This window comes from Homarus americanus, unplaced genomic scaffold, assembly GCF_018991925.1.
Source record: "Homarus americanus isolate GMGI-L3 unplaced genomic scaffold, GMGI_Hamer_2.0 scaffold5589, whole genome shotgun sequence".
NCBI classification, from domain to species: domain Eukaryota; kingdom Metazoa; phylum Arthropoda; class Malacostraca; order Decapoda; family Nephropidae; genus Homarus; species Homarus americanus.
Window position 1 is genome coordinate 1,311,505 of NW_024736650.1, and position 13,978 is coordinate 1,325,482.

A 13,978-nucleotide genomic window follows, 5' to 3' on the forward strand; every position below is an offset into this window, starting at 1 on the left:
AATAGTCCGATCCGATCGATCGTCAGATAATCGTAACAAGACACACACTCATGCAACCTTATCGCGCTGACTGCAGGACAGGCAGGCAAGGGCGGGAGGCCGGGTCGAATCTAAAATGGCGTCGCGCGGACACACTCCAGCGTAATGGGGTTGACTGCACGTAATGTGACACGTTAGGTTCTGGCAGGCCCAGTGTGGCGATCGAAAGCAGAATGTAGGACAAATTAAAGTGAGTTTAACTATATATATATATATATATATATATATATATATATATATATATATATATATATATATATATATATATATATATATATATATATATATACGGTGAACCCTCGCTTTACGCGGTCAATTGAACCCACGGAGGCCCGTGTAAAGTGAGAAACTCGTATAGTGAACAACATAACATATGGGATTTATTGAAATAGATACCAGGCCGACCCCCAAACTCCACTTTTTCCCGACACAATACTTACGTTTTAGTAAAAATAACATCTTAACTTTATGATGGTAAGCACACACACATAATATAGAAGAGAACAATCAATAAGAGAATAATATAATGGAAGTTAGGTTAGAAAAAATCAAGGTTAGGTCTAGCTCTTACATTAGTAGAAGAGATGGGTCGGCGTGCGGGATTGGAGGCTGGTTCCTAGGCAGAGGGCAGGCTACTGGCTCTCAGGTGAGTCATCATCACTGTTATCCACACTTATCAGTGCCTCCCTGACAAACCCTTCAAAGTCACCATCACTGTCTCTGTCACTATCACTGGCTTGGGTTTGCTGTGGTGGGTTGCGAGCGAAGAACTCAGTAATGCTTTGTTGACAGCTAGTCTTGATGTTGTCGTGATACACCTTGATGTAGGGGTCCATAGTCTGCAACAGCTGGGTAGTGAAGACTTCATACCGGTTATCGTCAGGGTTGCCGGAAAGGAGGAGCTTGACTTTCTCTATACACTCGATGGCACCCCTTACATTACCATGCGATAACTTGCGTTCTTCTTGGGATGACGCACCATCTGCCACTTCACTGATGTCATCATCATCTAACATCTCGTCGGCAGTCACAATAGGATCCCTTATCACCTCCATAATATCGTCGCTGTTGGTCTTGGAGAAGCCTTTAGCTGTAACACTCTGCGCAGCTTTTCTGGCAAGGTCCACTGCTACTGCAACAGTCTGGACCTCACCAGTCACAGATTGACTCTGCCTCCCACCTGGAATACCTTGCAACATATGTCTCCATGCACGACGAACCATTGCTACAGACAGCTGATCCCATGCCTCTACCAAGAAGTCCACAGCTTTCTTGACGTTAAATTTTCTCGAAAAGTGTTTCACAAGAACTTCTTGCTCTGCCAACTGTTGTTCCTCGTCCTCATCGCTCTTGCTATCGGTGTCACCCAGGTTACGCAACTCATCCTTGGTGTTGGTATAGTCGTTCAGGAGCTTAAACTTCTTTGCAGAGAATGCAGCTTTCACATTGCAGATTAATTCTTGGTCCATGGGCTGGATTAATGATGTAGTGTTGGGAGGAAGGAAGACCACTTTCACGTTGGGGTGATGATCCAACAGTAGGGGCGAGTGTCCTGGTGCGTTGTCAATCAGCAACAAAATCTTGAATGGAACATTCTGTTGCTCACATAATTTCTTCACGTCGGGAACGAAACAGTCATCAAACCAGGAGAGGGACAGAGTAGAGAACACCCACGCCTTACGTGCGGTCATCCAGTGGACAATTAGCTTGGTCATGTCCATGTTCTTGTAGGCGTGTGGCTTGCGGGCTGTGTGGATCACCGATAACTTGAGCTTACAGGTACCGGAGGCATTGGTGGTAAACAGGACGGTGATGCGCTCCTTCTGCAACTTCCGGCCCCAACACTTGCTGGCAGTCTTGACAACGAAGGTCTTGGAAGGTAGCTTTTTCCAAAAAAGATCAGATATTAAGCAACACGGTCAGCACTAGCTTCTTCACCACCAATGTTAATGTTGGTGATCTTGTTCCTCTTCTTAAACCTCTGCAACCACCCAGAGGAAGCATTGAAGGGTTTGGGCTCTGCAATTCCCATCTTACGTGACACTGCAGCATACAGTTCACGTGCGTACTCCTTAACTGAGCGCGTGTCCACTGCCATGCTCCGTCACGCCTGACGAATCAAGTAGCTCACAAGTAATTTCTCCGTCTTGAGAAGCACCTTGTTGTGACAATACTTGATCATAGAAGCACCTGTAGACTTTGTGATGTTCATGTGCTCCTTTATCTTGGCTGCATCCTTCTTGATCGTCCGGATCGTAGATTCGTTAACACGATGCTGGCGCGCGAGATCAACCTGTCTTGTTCCTTTCTCTAACTCTTGGATGATCTTGTATTTAATTTCGTAGCTTAGGGCACGTCGTATCTTCTTTGCTTAGGGCGGCTGGGTCCAGGTAATGCAAGGTTTCTTTGTTGTGGTGGTGGTGGTCCGGTGGAAGCCATTCTTATGGAACAATAGATACCGATATACACGGTGTAGCCGGGAGGGGTGTAACTGAGGTGGGTAGGTCAACGGGCTTGAACGCTCCCGCGGCGTGGCACGTCATATTACATTAAACCAATCACAGCTAGCGGGGGAGAGAGGTAAGGATGCTTGGCCCAATCACAGTCCGATACGTCATATGACGTCACCGATAACGCAACAAAGACATACACTGCGCAACCTACTCGCGCCGCTTACCCAACATGGCGGGAGAGACGGCGGGAGGTTTGAATCCAAAAATGGAGCGGTGCGAGACGACCGCCAGCCGCTCTCCGCGTAAAAGAGTACACGCACCGCATATAGTGAGCATCCCGGGGTAATACTGTGTGTGTGTGTGTGTGTGTGTGTTTTTTTTTTTTTCAACACAGCCCAATTTTGGAGACTGTTCAATAAATCCTGGAGGGCTGTATAGTCGGGAGCAGAATTATTAACACTGATCCCAATGGTGGAATCGTCGACATATTTCCAACGAGCAGGGGTTTCTTTTAGGGCATCATTGATAAGCATAAGGAAGCATAGTGGTCCCATCTTGGTGCCTTGGGGGTGCTCCACAGGTGAGTGACTGAAAGGTGGAAACAGACCATCGAAAGCGTACAGCTTGGCTTCGGTTACTGAGGAAGTCTGTAAGCCATGGTGTAAGACTTCTTCGAAATCCGAGGTCTATAGCTTTGTTAATGATTAAATTGTGGTCGACTAGGTCAAATGCCTTGGTGAAACCAATGAAGGTGACCTTCATTTTTCTAGTTGGCTGACAGGAGAGTTTTCATACCGAGTATGAGGTCCAATATCAGCATAAGCACAGTCAAACACGAAACTTTCACAGATTAAGCTAGGTATTGGGGTGATGGCAATGGGTCATAGTTCATTTAAGGATTGTGGGCTGGTTGACTTGGGCACTGGTGACACATATGAAGTCTTCTAGTCAGCTGGGCATCTGGCTTGACTGAGGGAAGCATTTATGATGGAGCAGAGGGGTTTAGCTAGCTCCGGAGAGAACTCCTTGTAGAGTTTCATTGGTAAGTCAATGGGGGTGGTGGATTGTTTTAACTTTAGTTTGTCCAGACCTTTTGCTACTTCATATTCTTCTACTAAGTCAGTGGGAAAGGGGGCTGGCAGGTAATCAGGGAGCTTGGTTGCGTCAAGCTGGGGGAGCGTCTGGTTTATAGTAGCGAAATGGTTATTTGATTGCCCAGCTGCGTCATCATTAGTGAGAGGGTTAAGTTTTTGTGTGTGCGCGTGCGTGCACGCGCCAGAGCATCTCAGAATCCGAAAAAATGAATTCTGATATATTGAAGTGTGATTAATCGATGTTTTACTGTTTATGGTACTGGGAATTTCATTATTTAGATGGTTTACTGTGGTCAATAATTATGTTTTGTTTCTTCATGAAGATTTAGCTAATTTAGAAATACAGGTACAGGTACAATGAAAGACATTTGTCGTTTGATAAATTGGCTTATATGATATATATATTCTACATAAATTAATTTAATCTTCGGACAAAACCGCGACACGACTTTTATCTTTGATTTTACACCACCGATTTTCCGGCACCCTTGGTTCCAAAGCCTTGCCGGATAATACATTTTGCCAGACCAACCAAGGTCACTTAATAATAATTCAACAATACACCTTTGATCCACTAATTATACACCTCCCATGACTCAAAGGACCATGTACTACTAGAAACTTAAATTAAACAAATATTAAATGTGAAAAGCCATAATTTTGAGTAACATATTACTGTACACATTTTGTACTCAAAAGTACAGTAGAATGTCGATTTAAAGCGATTCAATTTTAAGATTATTGATTTAAAGCGACACCCACTATTAAGGACAATGTTTTAATTTAAAGCGAATTTTTCCTATTTTGCGTGAGTCAATCTGGTGCATCATATTTTAAAATTCGTGTCTCATGTTTCTCTGGGCACACTACACTGTCTTAAGGACAAAGCTGTACTGTACATGTACTCAAAATAATGAACTAAATAATTACTAAAATTTTTGTCTAGTGCAAACTATAGTATGATTATATTCAAATTAATCATTGTTTTAAGAGAATTCCAGCAACGTAAATTATATTCTCTCCGGTCACTTCTGTGACATTTTATGAACAAAAACTCACTCTAAAGGACATAAATAAAAAAAAAATACTTCACTAGACCTTTGGTGTAACTGTCAAACATGTCACCTCCCCTTCCTCCCTCCCTCTCCCCATCTTCCCAGCCAGGGTTTGGTGGTTTTAGGCTTACAGTTTTTATGTTATATAATATCACAGACTAAAGTTAGGAGAATATAATTTGCATTGCTGGAATCCTTGCAAGACAGCGAATAATATGAATATAAACTTCATATATTTTGCACAAGAGATAATTTTTTTAGCCCTTTGTAATAAAATTAATTAAAACATGTCAGTTCTTTGACATTTTATAAGAGAAAAACTTAGTCACTCTTAAGGACTGATAAATAAATAAGCATTAGACCTTGGCATCAACTGTCAAACATATCACCTCACCTCTCCCTCCCCCTCCCACCCCGCTCATCTTCCCCTCAGCTGATCTCTAGTAAACAGACCATTTCACGTCCCATAATTTTAGCTGTGTTGACTTATGAGTGTTTGTTTTAACATGATGCTACAAAAAAACAATGTTTTGTTTATTCTAGAAGATGGGCTGAGGTGTGGGTAGACTGTCAGTCTTTTTAGTATTTTGTGTTTCTCTCAAGTACCAGACTAAATTATTCCATTGAAACAACACTTTGATTTTGTGCAAATTTGGCTTAAAGCGACCTCTGTTGGAATGTATATCTTGTTATATTGACGTTCTACTGTACACTACTCTACTTAAAGGACTAATATTTTTATCTCCTGTGCAAACTATATGATATTTATACTCAAATCAATCACTATCTTGCAAGGATTCCAGCAATGCAAGTTATATTCTGTTAAGTCTAGTCAGTGACACTTTATAAGATAAAAACTTTAAGCCTAAAACCACCTTCACCCTGGCTGATAGGATAGAGGAAGGCTGAGGTGAGGTGTTGTTGTCACAGCCTGCCTGAAGGTTGGGAAGGTTACCTAGTGCCTACTTATTTATCTGTTATATAGAGATAGTTGAAGTTTTTTGTTTATAAAATGACACTGAGTTGACTTGGCAGAATATAACTTACATTGCTGTAATTCTTGTAATTTAGTGATTAACTTGCATTAGACATAAAAATGTTAGTAATTATTTAGTACATTTGATTACAGGTTTGCCCTTAGGTCAATTATTTCTTTTACTTTTTTCACAATATGCATTTAGGATGGTGTGTGCATGTAAATGAGTAAAAATAAATGAAGAAAATTACATATATCTACCTGAAAATACAAGTTGAAAAACTTGTACTCAAATGTACATTACTACACTAAAGGACTAAATTTTTTATCTCTTGTGCAAACTTTATATTGTTTATACTCAAATTATTCACTATCTTACAAGGATTCCAACAATCCAAGTTTTATTCCGCTAAGTTTAGTTTGTGACATTTTATAAGATAAAAACTCTAAACCTAAAACTACCTTCACCCTGGCTGGGAGGGTGGACATTCCTTCTCGTAATTTTGTCCGGACTAAAGGAGGTGCCGGGCCATCAGTTCCTGGAAAATCAGTGGTGTACCTGTACTCTAATTTAACTCACTTGGAGAAATGGGCATGAATGATAATTCTTCTGGTTGTGGATAAATGTAGATGCTGGTTGATGATCAGTGTCTTTGAGGCCCGTTCTACCATCTAGTGGGAAATGTGGGAAATATTTGCTCCTCATCAGGTGATCACTTGTCCTCACCCAATTAACTCTTTTTCATATAAAAATAATTCATTTTGGGGGCTTACACCATGAAATTTAAGAGTTTGACTGCACAGTACAGAAATATATAGGGTGCAGTGAAATAATGCAAAGGGTTTACTGTATATACTACTTATGTTTTGTGACCACAGGCTCTCCATATGCCTGTTGACACAGATATGCATCAAATAAGACAGAAGATTGTTAGTAAATATCCCTTCCCATAATTCATATAGATAGGTGATGTGTATGAAGGATGAAGTTTGAACATTGTGATTTTGATAGTTTGGTCACAATTTACTGTGACATTAAAGTTACATATCATGATTATTTCATGTGTAAGTCATGATTTTACGTGGGCAGAGTTGATAGATTTTATTGTATGTTAGTAAAAGATTTGTTTTCTTGAAACTAATTGTGATTGTCTTTCAGATGCATGAAGTTGATTTCCTCCGTCTTGGGCGAATATCACGTATTCATTCTGATTTGAAGTCATTTGCTGATGAGATTGTAACTCGCAGACTTAACAGCGTGTCATCATTGTCTGAATTTTATCAGAGTAAGGTAATAAATTAATCAAATTTTTATATTTATATGTAATGTATTCTGTAATTATTTTATACATATCCTTTATCCTAATTGTTATTATTCTGTACCACCACACACATAAGTTGACCTTAGTCTTTATCATAAGCATCATTGTCCACATGATAGTACTCTTAGTCATTACTATAGGCATCATTGTGCTCACAAACTCTTAGTCATTATCTTAGGCATCATTGTGCTCACATACTCTTAGTCATTTTCTTAGGTATCATTGTGCTCACATACTCTTAGTCATTATCTTAGGTATCATTGTGCTCACATACTCTTAGTCATTTTCTTAGGTATCATTGTGCTCACATACTCTTAGTCATTATCTTAGGTATCATTGTGCTCACATACTCTTAGTCATTTTCTTAGGTATCATTGTGCTCACATACTCTTAGTCATTATCTTAGGTATCATTGTGCTCACATACTCTTAGTCATTATCTTAGGCATCATTTTGCTCACATACTCTTAGTCATTATCTTAGGCATTATTGTGCTCCCATGCTCTTATTAGTTACCATAGGCATCATTATCCACATGATAGTACTCTTACTCATTGCCTTGGCATCATTGTGCACACATACTCTTATTTATTATTATTACATACATTTTTTCTACTCAAAATATGTTTGAGAAAGTAATGGATAAGAAATTATTAGGGGTGCTTTGTCATGTGTGAATACAGGAATTCCCCAAGTTATGAAAGGGTTCCGTTCCTGAAAATCTTTCCATAATGGTAAGCTATTTTTCCCATTGACTTGCATTTTAGAATTATATTTATTTATTTTTTTTTTTTTACGGTGAATAGCCCACCCGAGCACAGGTCATCGAACCACAATAGGGCCTAGGGGGTGAAAAAATAGAATAAAAGGAAATTAAAAATAGAAAATAAAAAGATTATATTTATCTACACAATGAAAATGCTGGAAAACCAGCTTTTTGAAGTGAGACAGATTGTATGAGTATGGAAACACAAGAAGTAGAGCATTTCACAGTTTGGCTGTGTGAAGAAAGAAGGGTGTACTATAACGGGTTATTCTAGTGTGACCGACATCCACAGAGAAACGGTGGGCACCGCGGGCAAGACGAGTGTTACGAGCCCACGGCCTTGCCGGCGGTACACAGGATGCCAAATCCACCAAACATTGCCACTTAAAGTACTTGTAAAAGAAAGACAGTGAAGTAACATTGCAGCGAAGAGAAAGGGAAGAAAGATTATCAACTAAAGGAGGAGAGTTAATAAGACGAAATGCCTTTGATTCCACCCTATCTAACAGTTGGACAGAAAATGAGCCACCCCAGATATGAGAACAGCACTCCAAGTTAGGACAAATGAATCCCTTATATACTTGAAGCAACTGCTCAGGAGTGAAGTAGCTACGGCATCTGTACAGTATTCCCAGCTTTCGGGAGGCAGCTTTAGCAATGTTGTGGATGTGTGGCTTCCATGACATATTAGAGGAAATGGTGAGGCCTAGCATATCTATTTTAGAATTTGGCATCATGATTTTTTCCTGAAATGTGATTGGTGGGAGATCGTCTAATTTGGAAAGTGTAATTAGTAAATACATGTACCGAGTTTTATTACTTTTGAATTCAACCAAGTTTCTACCTCTTCTTTCGGAGATGCTGCACAGATCCGCATCGATAGATGAAATGATATCAGCTCTAGAGACAGATCTAGTTTGAGAATTAGGGGGAAGGGAAAAATGTGAAGAATGAAGAGTAGAATCATCAGCATAAAATATTGATAGAATTAGTCATAGTGTGAAGTAAATCATTGATAAAAAGAAGGAAGAGAGTGATGAAAGAACAGAACCCTGTGGTACACCGCTATTGGTTGAGAAAGAGTGACAGATCGATTCCTCGACAACTGCCATGGATTCTGTTCTCAAGGAAGCTAGAAATTAGAGAACAAAGTGGGGGAGAGAAACCATAAGAGGGAAGTTTAGAAAGCAAAGACTTGTGCCATACCCTGTCAAATGCTTTAGAGATGTCGAGGGCCACGACGAAAGTTTCCCTATAATGCCTAAGAGAGGATGACCAAAAATAGGTGCAGTAGGAGAGCAAATCACCAGTAGATCTCGGCTGGCGAAAGCAATACTGGTGATCCGACAAAAGAGAATGGCATTCAAGGTGACAGGAGAAAATGAGAGTTCAAGATAGTTTTGAAAATCTTAGAGAGGGATGAAGTTAGGGCAATGGGGCGATAGTTAGAGGGATTTGAATGGTCACCCTTCTTTGGGATGGGCTGAACCGAGGCATGCTTCCAAGAAGAAGGAAAAGTTTGGGTTTTGAGGCAAAGGTGAAAGAGGCGATCAAGCATGGGCCAGAACTTCAGCACACTCCTTCAGAACAGTCAAGGTCAATCAAATGGGGAGTTATAGTTGGATTTATTCACAAGGTTACAAGTGATCCCCTGTCGATGCCAGTCAGCATACAACTCCCCTGGCTGGCCGGCAATTGGTGCCACCACAGCTTGGCTGACAATGCGGACCGTGGGTCCGATCAACCATGGGGGCAGTTCAACAATTGACAAAGAAAAAAAATGATGCTCCATACATTTCAGAAAGTAATTATACAATACAATATGAACAAAACAGTATACAGTGAACCCTCGCTTTACGCGGTTTCACTTTACGCGTTTCTACATTTACGCGGTACCCTGCCAGAACCGGAATTCCCACTTTACGCATATACGCGGGTGAAGTATAATTTTTTTATTTAGCTCATAAAATTCATACAAATTATCCGGCCAGAATATATTTTACATTGCTGGAATTCTTACAATTTGATGATCATTTTGAATGTAAGTATCATAGATTTTGCATTCGACATACAAATTTTAGATCTAATGCAAGTATTTTGTTTACTCAGAGCAAATATGTTATCTTTTGTGCAAAATATATGACATTTATATTCAAAATATTCCTGGTCTTACAAGGAATCCAGCAATGTCAATTATATTATCCTAACTTTAGTCTGAGGTATTATTTATTACTAAAAAGGTAAATATTCTGGTTTCTCCCACACATTTCTCTGGTAGGGAGAGTTGGTGGGGGGAGGGATGGACCGACCGACCATCTGGCTAGGTTGGAAGAGGGGGGGAGGCAAGGTGGGGTACTTTGATTGACAGATAGTGTCGTGAAGAATATTTTTTTTTTTTTATTAACTGAAGATATTTGTTTTAGCTCATAAAATTCATACAAATTACCTGGCCAGAATATAATTTACATTGTTGGAATTCTTACAATTTGATGATCATTTTGAATATAAACATCATAGATTTTGCATTAGACATACAAATTTTAGATCTACTTTAAGTATTTTGTTTACTCTGAGTAAATATATGATCTTTTGTGCAAATTATTTGACATTTATATTCAAAATATTCCTGGTCTTACAAGGAATCCAGCAATGTCAATTATATTATCCTAACTTTAGTTTGAGGTATTATTTATTACTGTACCTTAAAATCTAGTGGTTTTCCCCCCAAACATTTCTCAGAGAGGGAAGAGCCAGGAGTGTGAGAAGAGGGGGAGGGAGTCGAGTCTATTATTTGAATGGACATTAACTTGGCGACTGTATTTCTCTATTTCTCTTAAGTATTAATTGTGTGCATGTACCATCATAAAATTAAGATGTTATTTTTACTAGAACATAGGTATTGTGTCCGAAAAAGTGGAGTTTGGGGGTCAGCCGGTCTCTATTTCATTTAATCCCATATGTTATGTTGTTCACTTTACGCGTTTCTCGCTTTACACGGGCCTCCGTGGGTTCAATTGACCGCGTAAAGTGAGGGTTCACTGTAATTCATAATACTCTCACAGAACACTAGGTGGCATTTCGTCCGGTTCATGCGCCTTACTCACATCCAACTTGGATAACACACCAACAACCCTATGAGTGAAGATTATAGGAAGTGCATAGGTTCAGTAGGAGGGATAGAGTTGAAATCATCTACCTGTATGGTGGAGTTGGAGGATAATAAGGTGCCAAAGAGATTGGCTTTATCAGGGGGAGAGTTAGCTATAGAGTTATCAGGTCGGAAGAGAGGGAGTGCAGAAGTGGTTTGGAAGTTTTGATATATGTAGTATAGTAAAACTAATAAAAAAAAAGAGACATACTGTACTGTATTCAGAATTAAATTCAAAGTTACAGAGTCAGTTGGAACCAGAACTTTGGAAAAAAGAGAGGTTCCCTGCAGGAAACAAGGGTATCCGACTAATTACCCAAATGTACCCAAATGTACCCAAATATAGCCGGAATGAAGTCAAATAATGGTCCTAGATGAATAAATCGGATTGCCAATCACTTCTCGACTAGTATTTGGTGTCAGAAAGTCACAGAAAATTGGAAAACTTGCTTTAATCCGAGTTAATAGATAGCGTGCATGTACCTAACCTAACCTAACCTCGACTAGTATTTGGTGTCACGAAGTCACAAAAAATTGGTAAACTTAATTTAATCTGAGTTAATAGATCGAGTGCATGTACCTAACCTAACCTAACCTAACCTAACCTAACACAACTCAGATTAAATTAAGTTTACCAATTTTTTTTTACTTTATGACCCCAAATAATAATCGAGAAGTGATTCACAGCCCGAATTACGCTTGTACGACCATCATTTGACTTCATTGCGGCTACATTTGGCTACATTTGGGTAATTCCTCGCTCCTTCGGTACATGCACGCGATCTATTAACTCAGATTAAAGTAAGTTTTCCAATTTTTTGTGACTTTCTGACACCAAATACTAGTCGAGAAGTGATTAGCAGTCCAATTCATTCATGTAGGACCATTATTTGACTTCATTGCGGCTATATTTGGCTACATTTGGGTACAGTTGGGTAATTAGTCGGACCGGGAAACAAGTTCCTGTGCACCCTTAGTCAAAGATTACCCTGGGTAGTGGCCTGAAGGCTTTATGGATAAAAATCATGGGGCTCCATATCTTGACTCAGCGCTAAAATTCATTTTCTTGATTTTGACTCCTCTACTTTTGTTACACTGTTTTATTGTACAATATTTTATTCTTTATAAGAAAATGTGAGGTTTTATGGTGATGTAGTAGGTGAGGTGACAGTGGTGCAATGGTGCATAGCTATGAGAGAAGGGTTAGACTAAGGAAGGATGCTGGTGGCAATGTTGTTGATGGTGGAGAGGATGGGCAATGAGTTTTCATGCCCAATAGATTTTGCATAGTACCAGGGGGTCCCCAGGTTACTAGCGAGTTCATTCCTGAGGACGTTCTTAAGTCGGAACTGTACGTAAGTCGGAACGCATATCTTATGTGCACTATATCAATTAACAATCCAGTTTTTTTTTATCACAGTTGAATGCATTGGTGTAGATTCTTTTACATGTTGAAGAATTTTCTGTTTCTTAAAAAATTGTTCCAATCGCCTTTTTCAGAATGTTGAATTACATCAACTTTCACTTCCATTGTTTTCCTTTTCTTGGATGCACTACGATCACTTGCATCAGGTTTGTGTCTGGGAGCCATGATGAGGGCAAAAAATAATACAGATTGCATACTGACGCTCCCTCAAGGCGCGTGGCTGGGTGACGCATTACTTCCCACCCACCGCTCCGCCTTGCTGCTATGCCACACAAACTAGCTCTCGTACATTGACACTACAAAGCAATTGTTCTTATGTCAGATTCTTAAAATAATTGACCTTATGGGACCACGTTCGTATTGGCGGGGGTTCTTAAGTCGGTCGTTCATAAGTCAGGGACTCCGTGTAGTGAGTGTTAGTTTTAAAACATTGTTTTATATTACTTTATTTATTTTAACCCTTTAACAGTCGGTATGGAGGCCAGCATCAGTGGACGTTTCAAGTTCCTTGCATCCAAGCTTTTGCACATATGGAAGTGGATTATGGAATTCTAACCTGCCTTGTAATGGTTATTAACCCTCTCACCCTCGCACGACGCCATTGTGGCGTTGAACATAAAAGGCGAAAAAACTTACTCTCAGCCTCGCAACACCAACGTGGCATCCAATGAGCTATATTTTCAAATAACTCGGAAACTATTCAGTGAAACTGACAACTATGGCTGTCATTTTCTTTGTGTGGGCCTAATCACCTTCCTCACAAACATCTTGGTCATTGTGTGCGTGGCAGTGCAGCATGAAGCCAGTGTCGTTCTGGCCATTAGAGCTACAGGAGGGTGCGCTGCTCGGCCCTTTAATTATGCCATGAGTTTTGTGTTATATTATTTTTCCTTATACCACAATATTCTACAAGCTTTGTTCTTTATTTTGATATATACAGTAGTACATATCAGTGAACACCATAATACAAGGAAAATGTGAATGAAAATCGAGATGTTACTAAACATTTTCCTACTTTTTCAAATTACGTATAGTACTTAAAAAAAAAGTAGCTTAAATTTCAAGAATTTTAAATTTTTTATAGTTTCATACAAATTTTCAGGCAATTTGATGCTAGAAGAGACCCCATTACAATTAATAAAACAATTCCATGGCTATGAAATGAGCCCTAAAAAAAAAAATCAATGATTTTTCAGCAAAATCCTCCTCAGGCTCCGAGGCTGAGAGAGTTAAAGAATGTGTGAGGTATGGATGGCGATAGTAATGCAGATTCAAAAGCAAAATACTGTTGTATATTAATGGTGGTTTAAAAGTATGAAGTATACAGAGTAATAAGTTTTTGAGGTCTTCAGAAATTTAACCTCATAAACTTGCAATGTGTTAGTGTTTATAGAAATAAGTCACTTATATATGTTTTGCTTTTACTGTTGAGGGTTAGACACTTTAAACTGTGAAGGTTATTATTTTGTAATAACTTACATCTTTCAGCTTGTTGTTGCCACCACATGCTTGGGAATCAACCATGTCCTGTTTTCCAAACGAACCTTCGATTTTTGCATAATTGATGAAGCTTCACAGGTAAGCATGTAGTATCTTGTTCATTATAATTGATATCATTTATAAGCTGCAATACATTCATATTCTGCCATTTTCCAGGAAAGTTTTAGATTAAATGTACTGGGATAGAGAGATGTATAGCT

The 13,978-nt window shown here is 39.3% G+C and overlaps 1 protein-coding gene and 1 long non-coding RNA gene across 2 annotated transcripts in view; both read left to right on the forward strand.

Annotated features, from left to right (window-relative positions):
* LOC121872220 overlaps nucleotides 1-6,571 on the forward strand; it is a 157,568-nt gene extending 150,997 nt beyond the window's left edge. The window contains exon 13 of the mRNA XM_042374887.1: nucleotides 6,497-6,571. Coding sequence (XP_042230821.1) covers nucleotides 6,497-6,571 — 75 coding nt within the window. The remainder of the gene's footprint in view (nucleotides 1-6,496) is intronic.
* Nucleotides 6,572-6,774: 203 nt separating this feature from the next.
* LOC121872264 overlaps nucleotides 6,775-13,978 on the forward strand; it is a 35,388-nt gene continuing 28,184 nt past the window's right edge. Inside the window, exons 1-2 of the long non-coding RNA XR_006090064.1 lie at nucleotides 6,775-6,908; nucleotides 13,767-13,856. This is a non-coding gene — a long non-coding RNA (uncharacterized LOC121872264). The remainder of the gene's footprint in view (nucleotides 6,909-13,766; nucleotides 13,857-13,978) is intronic.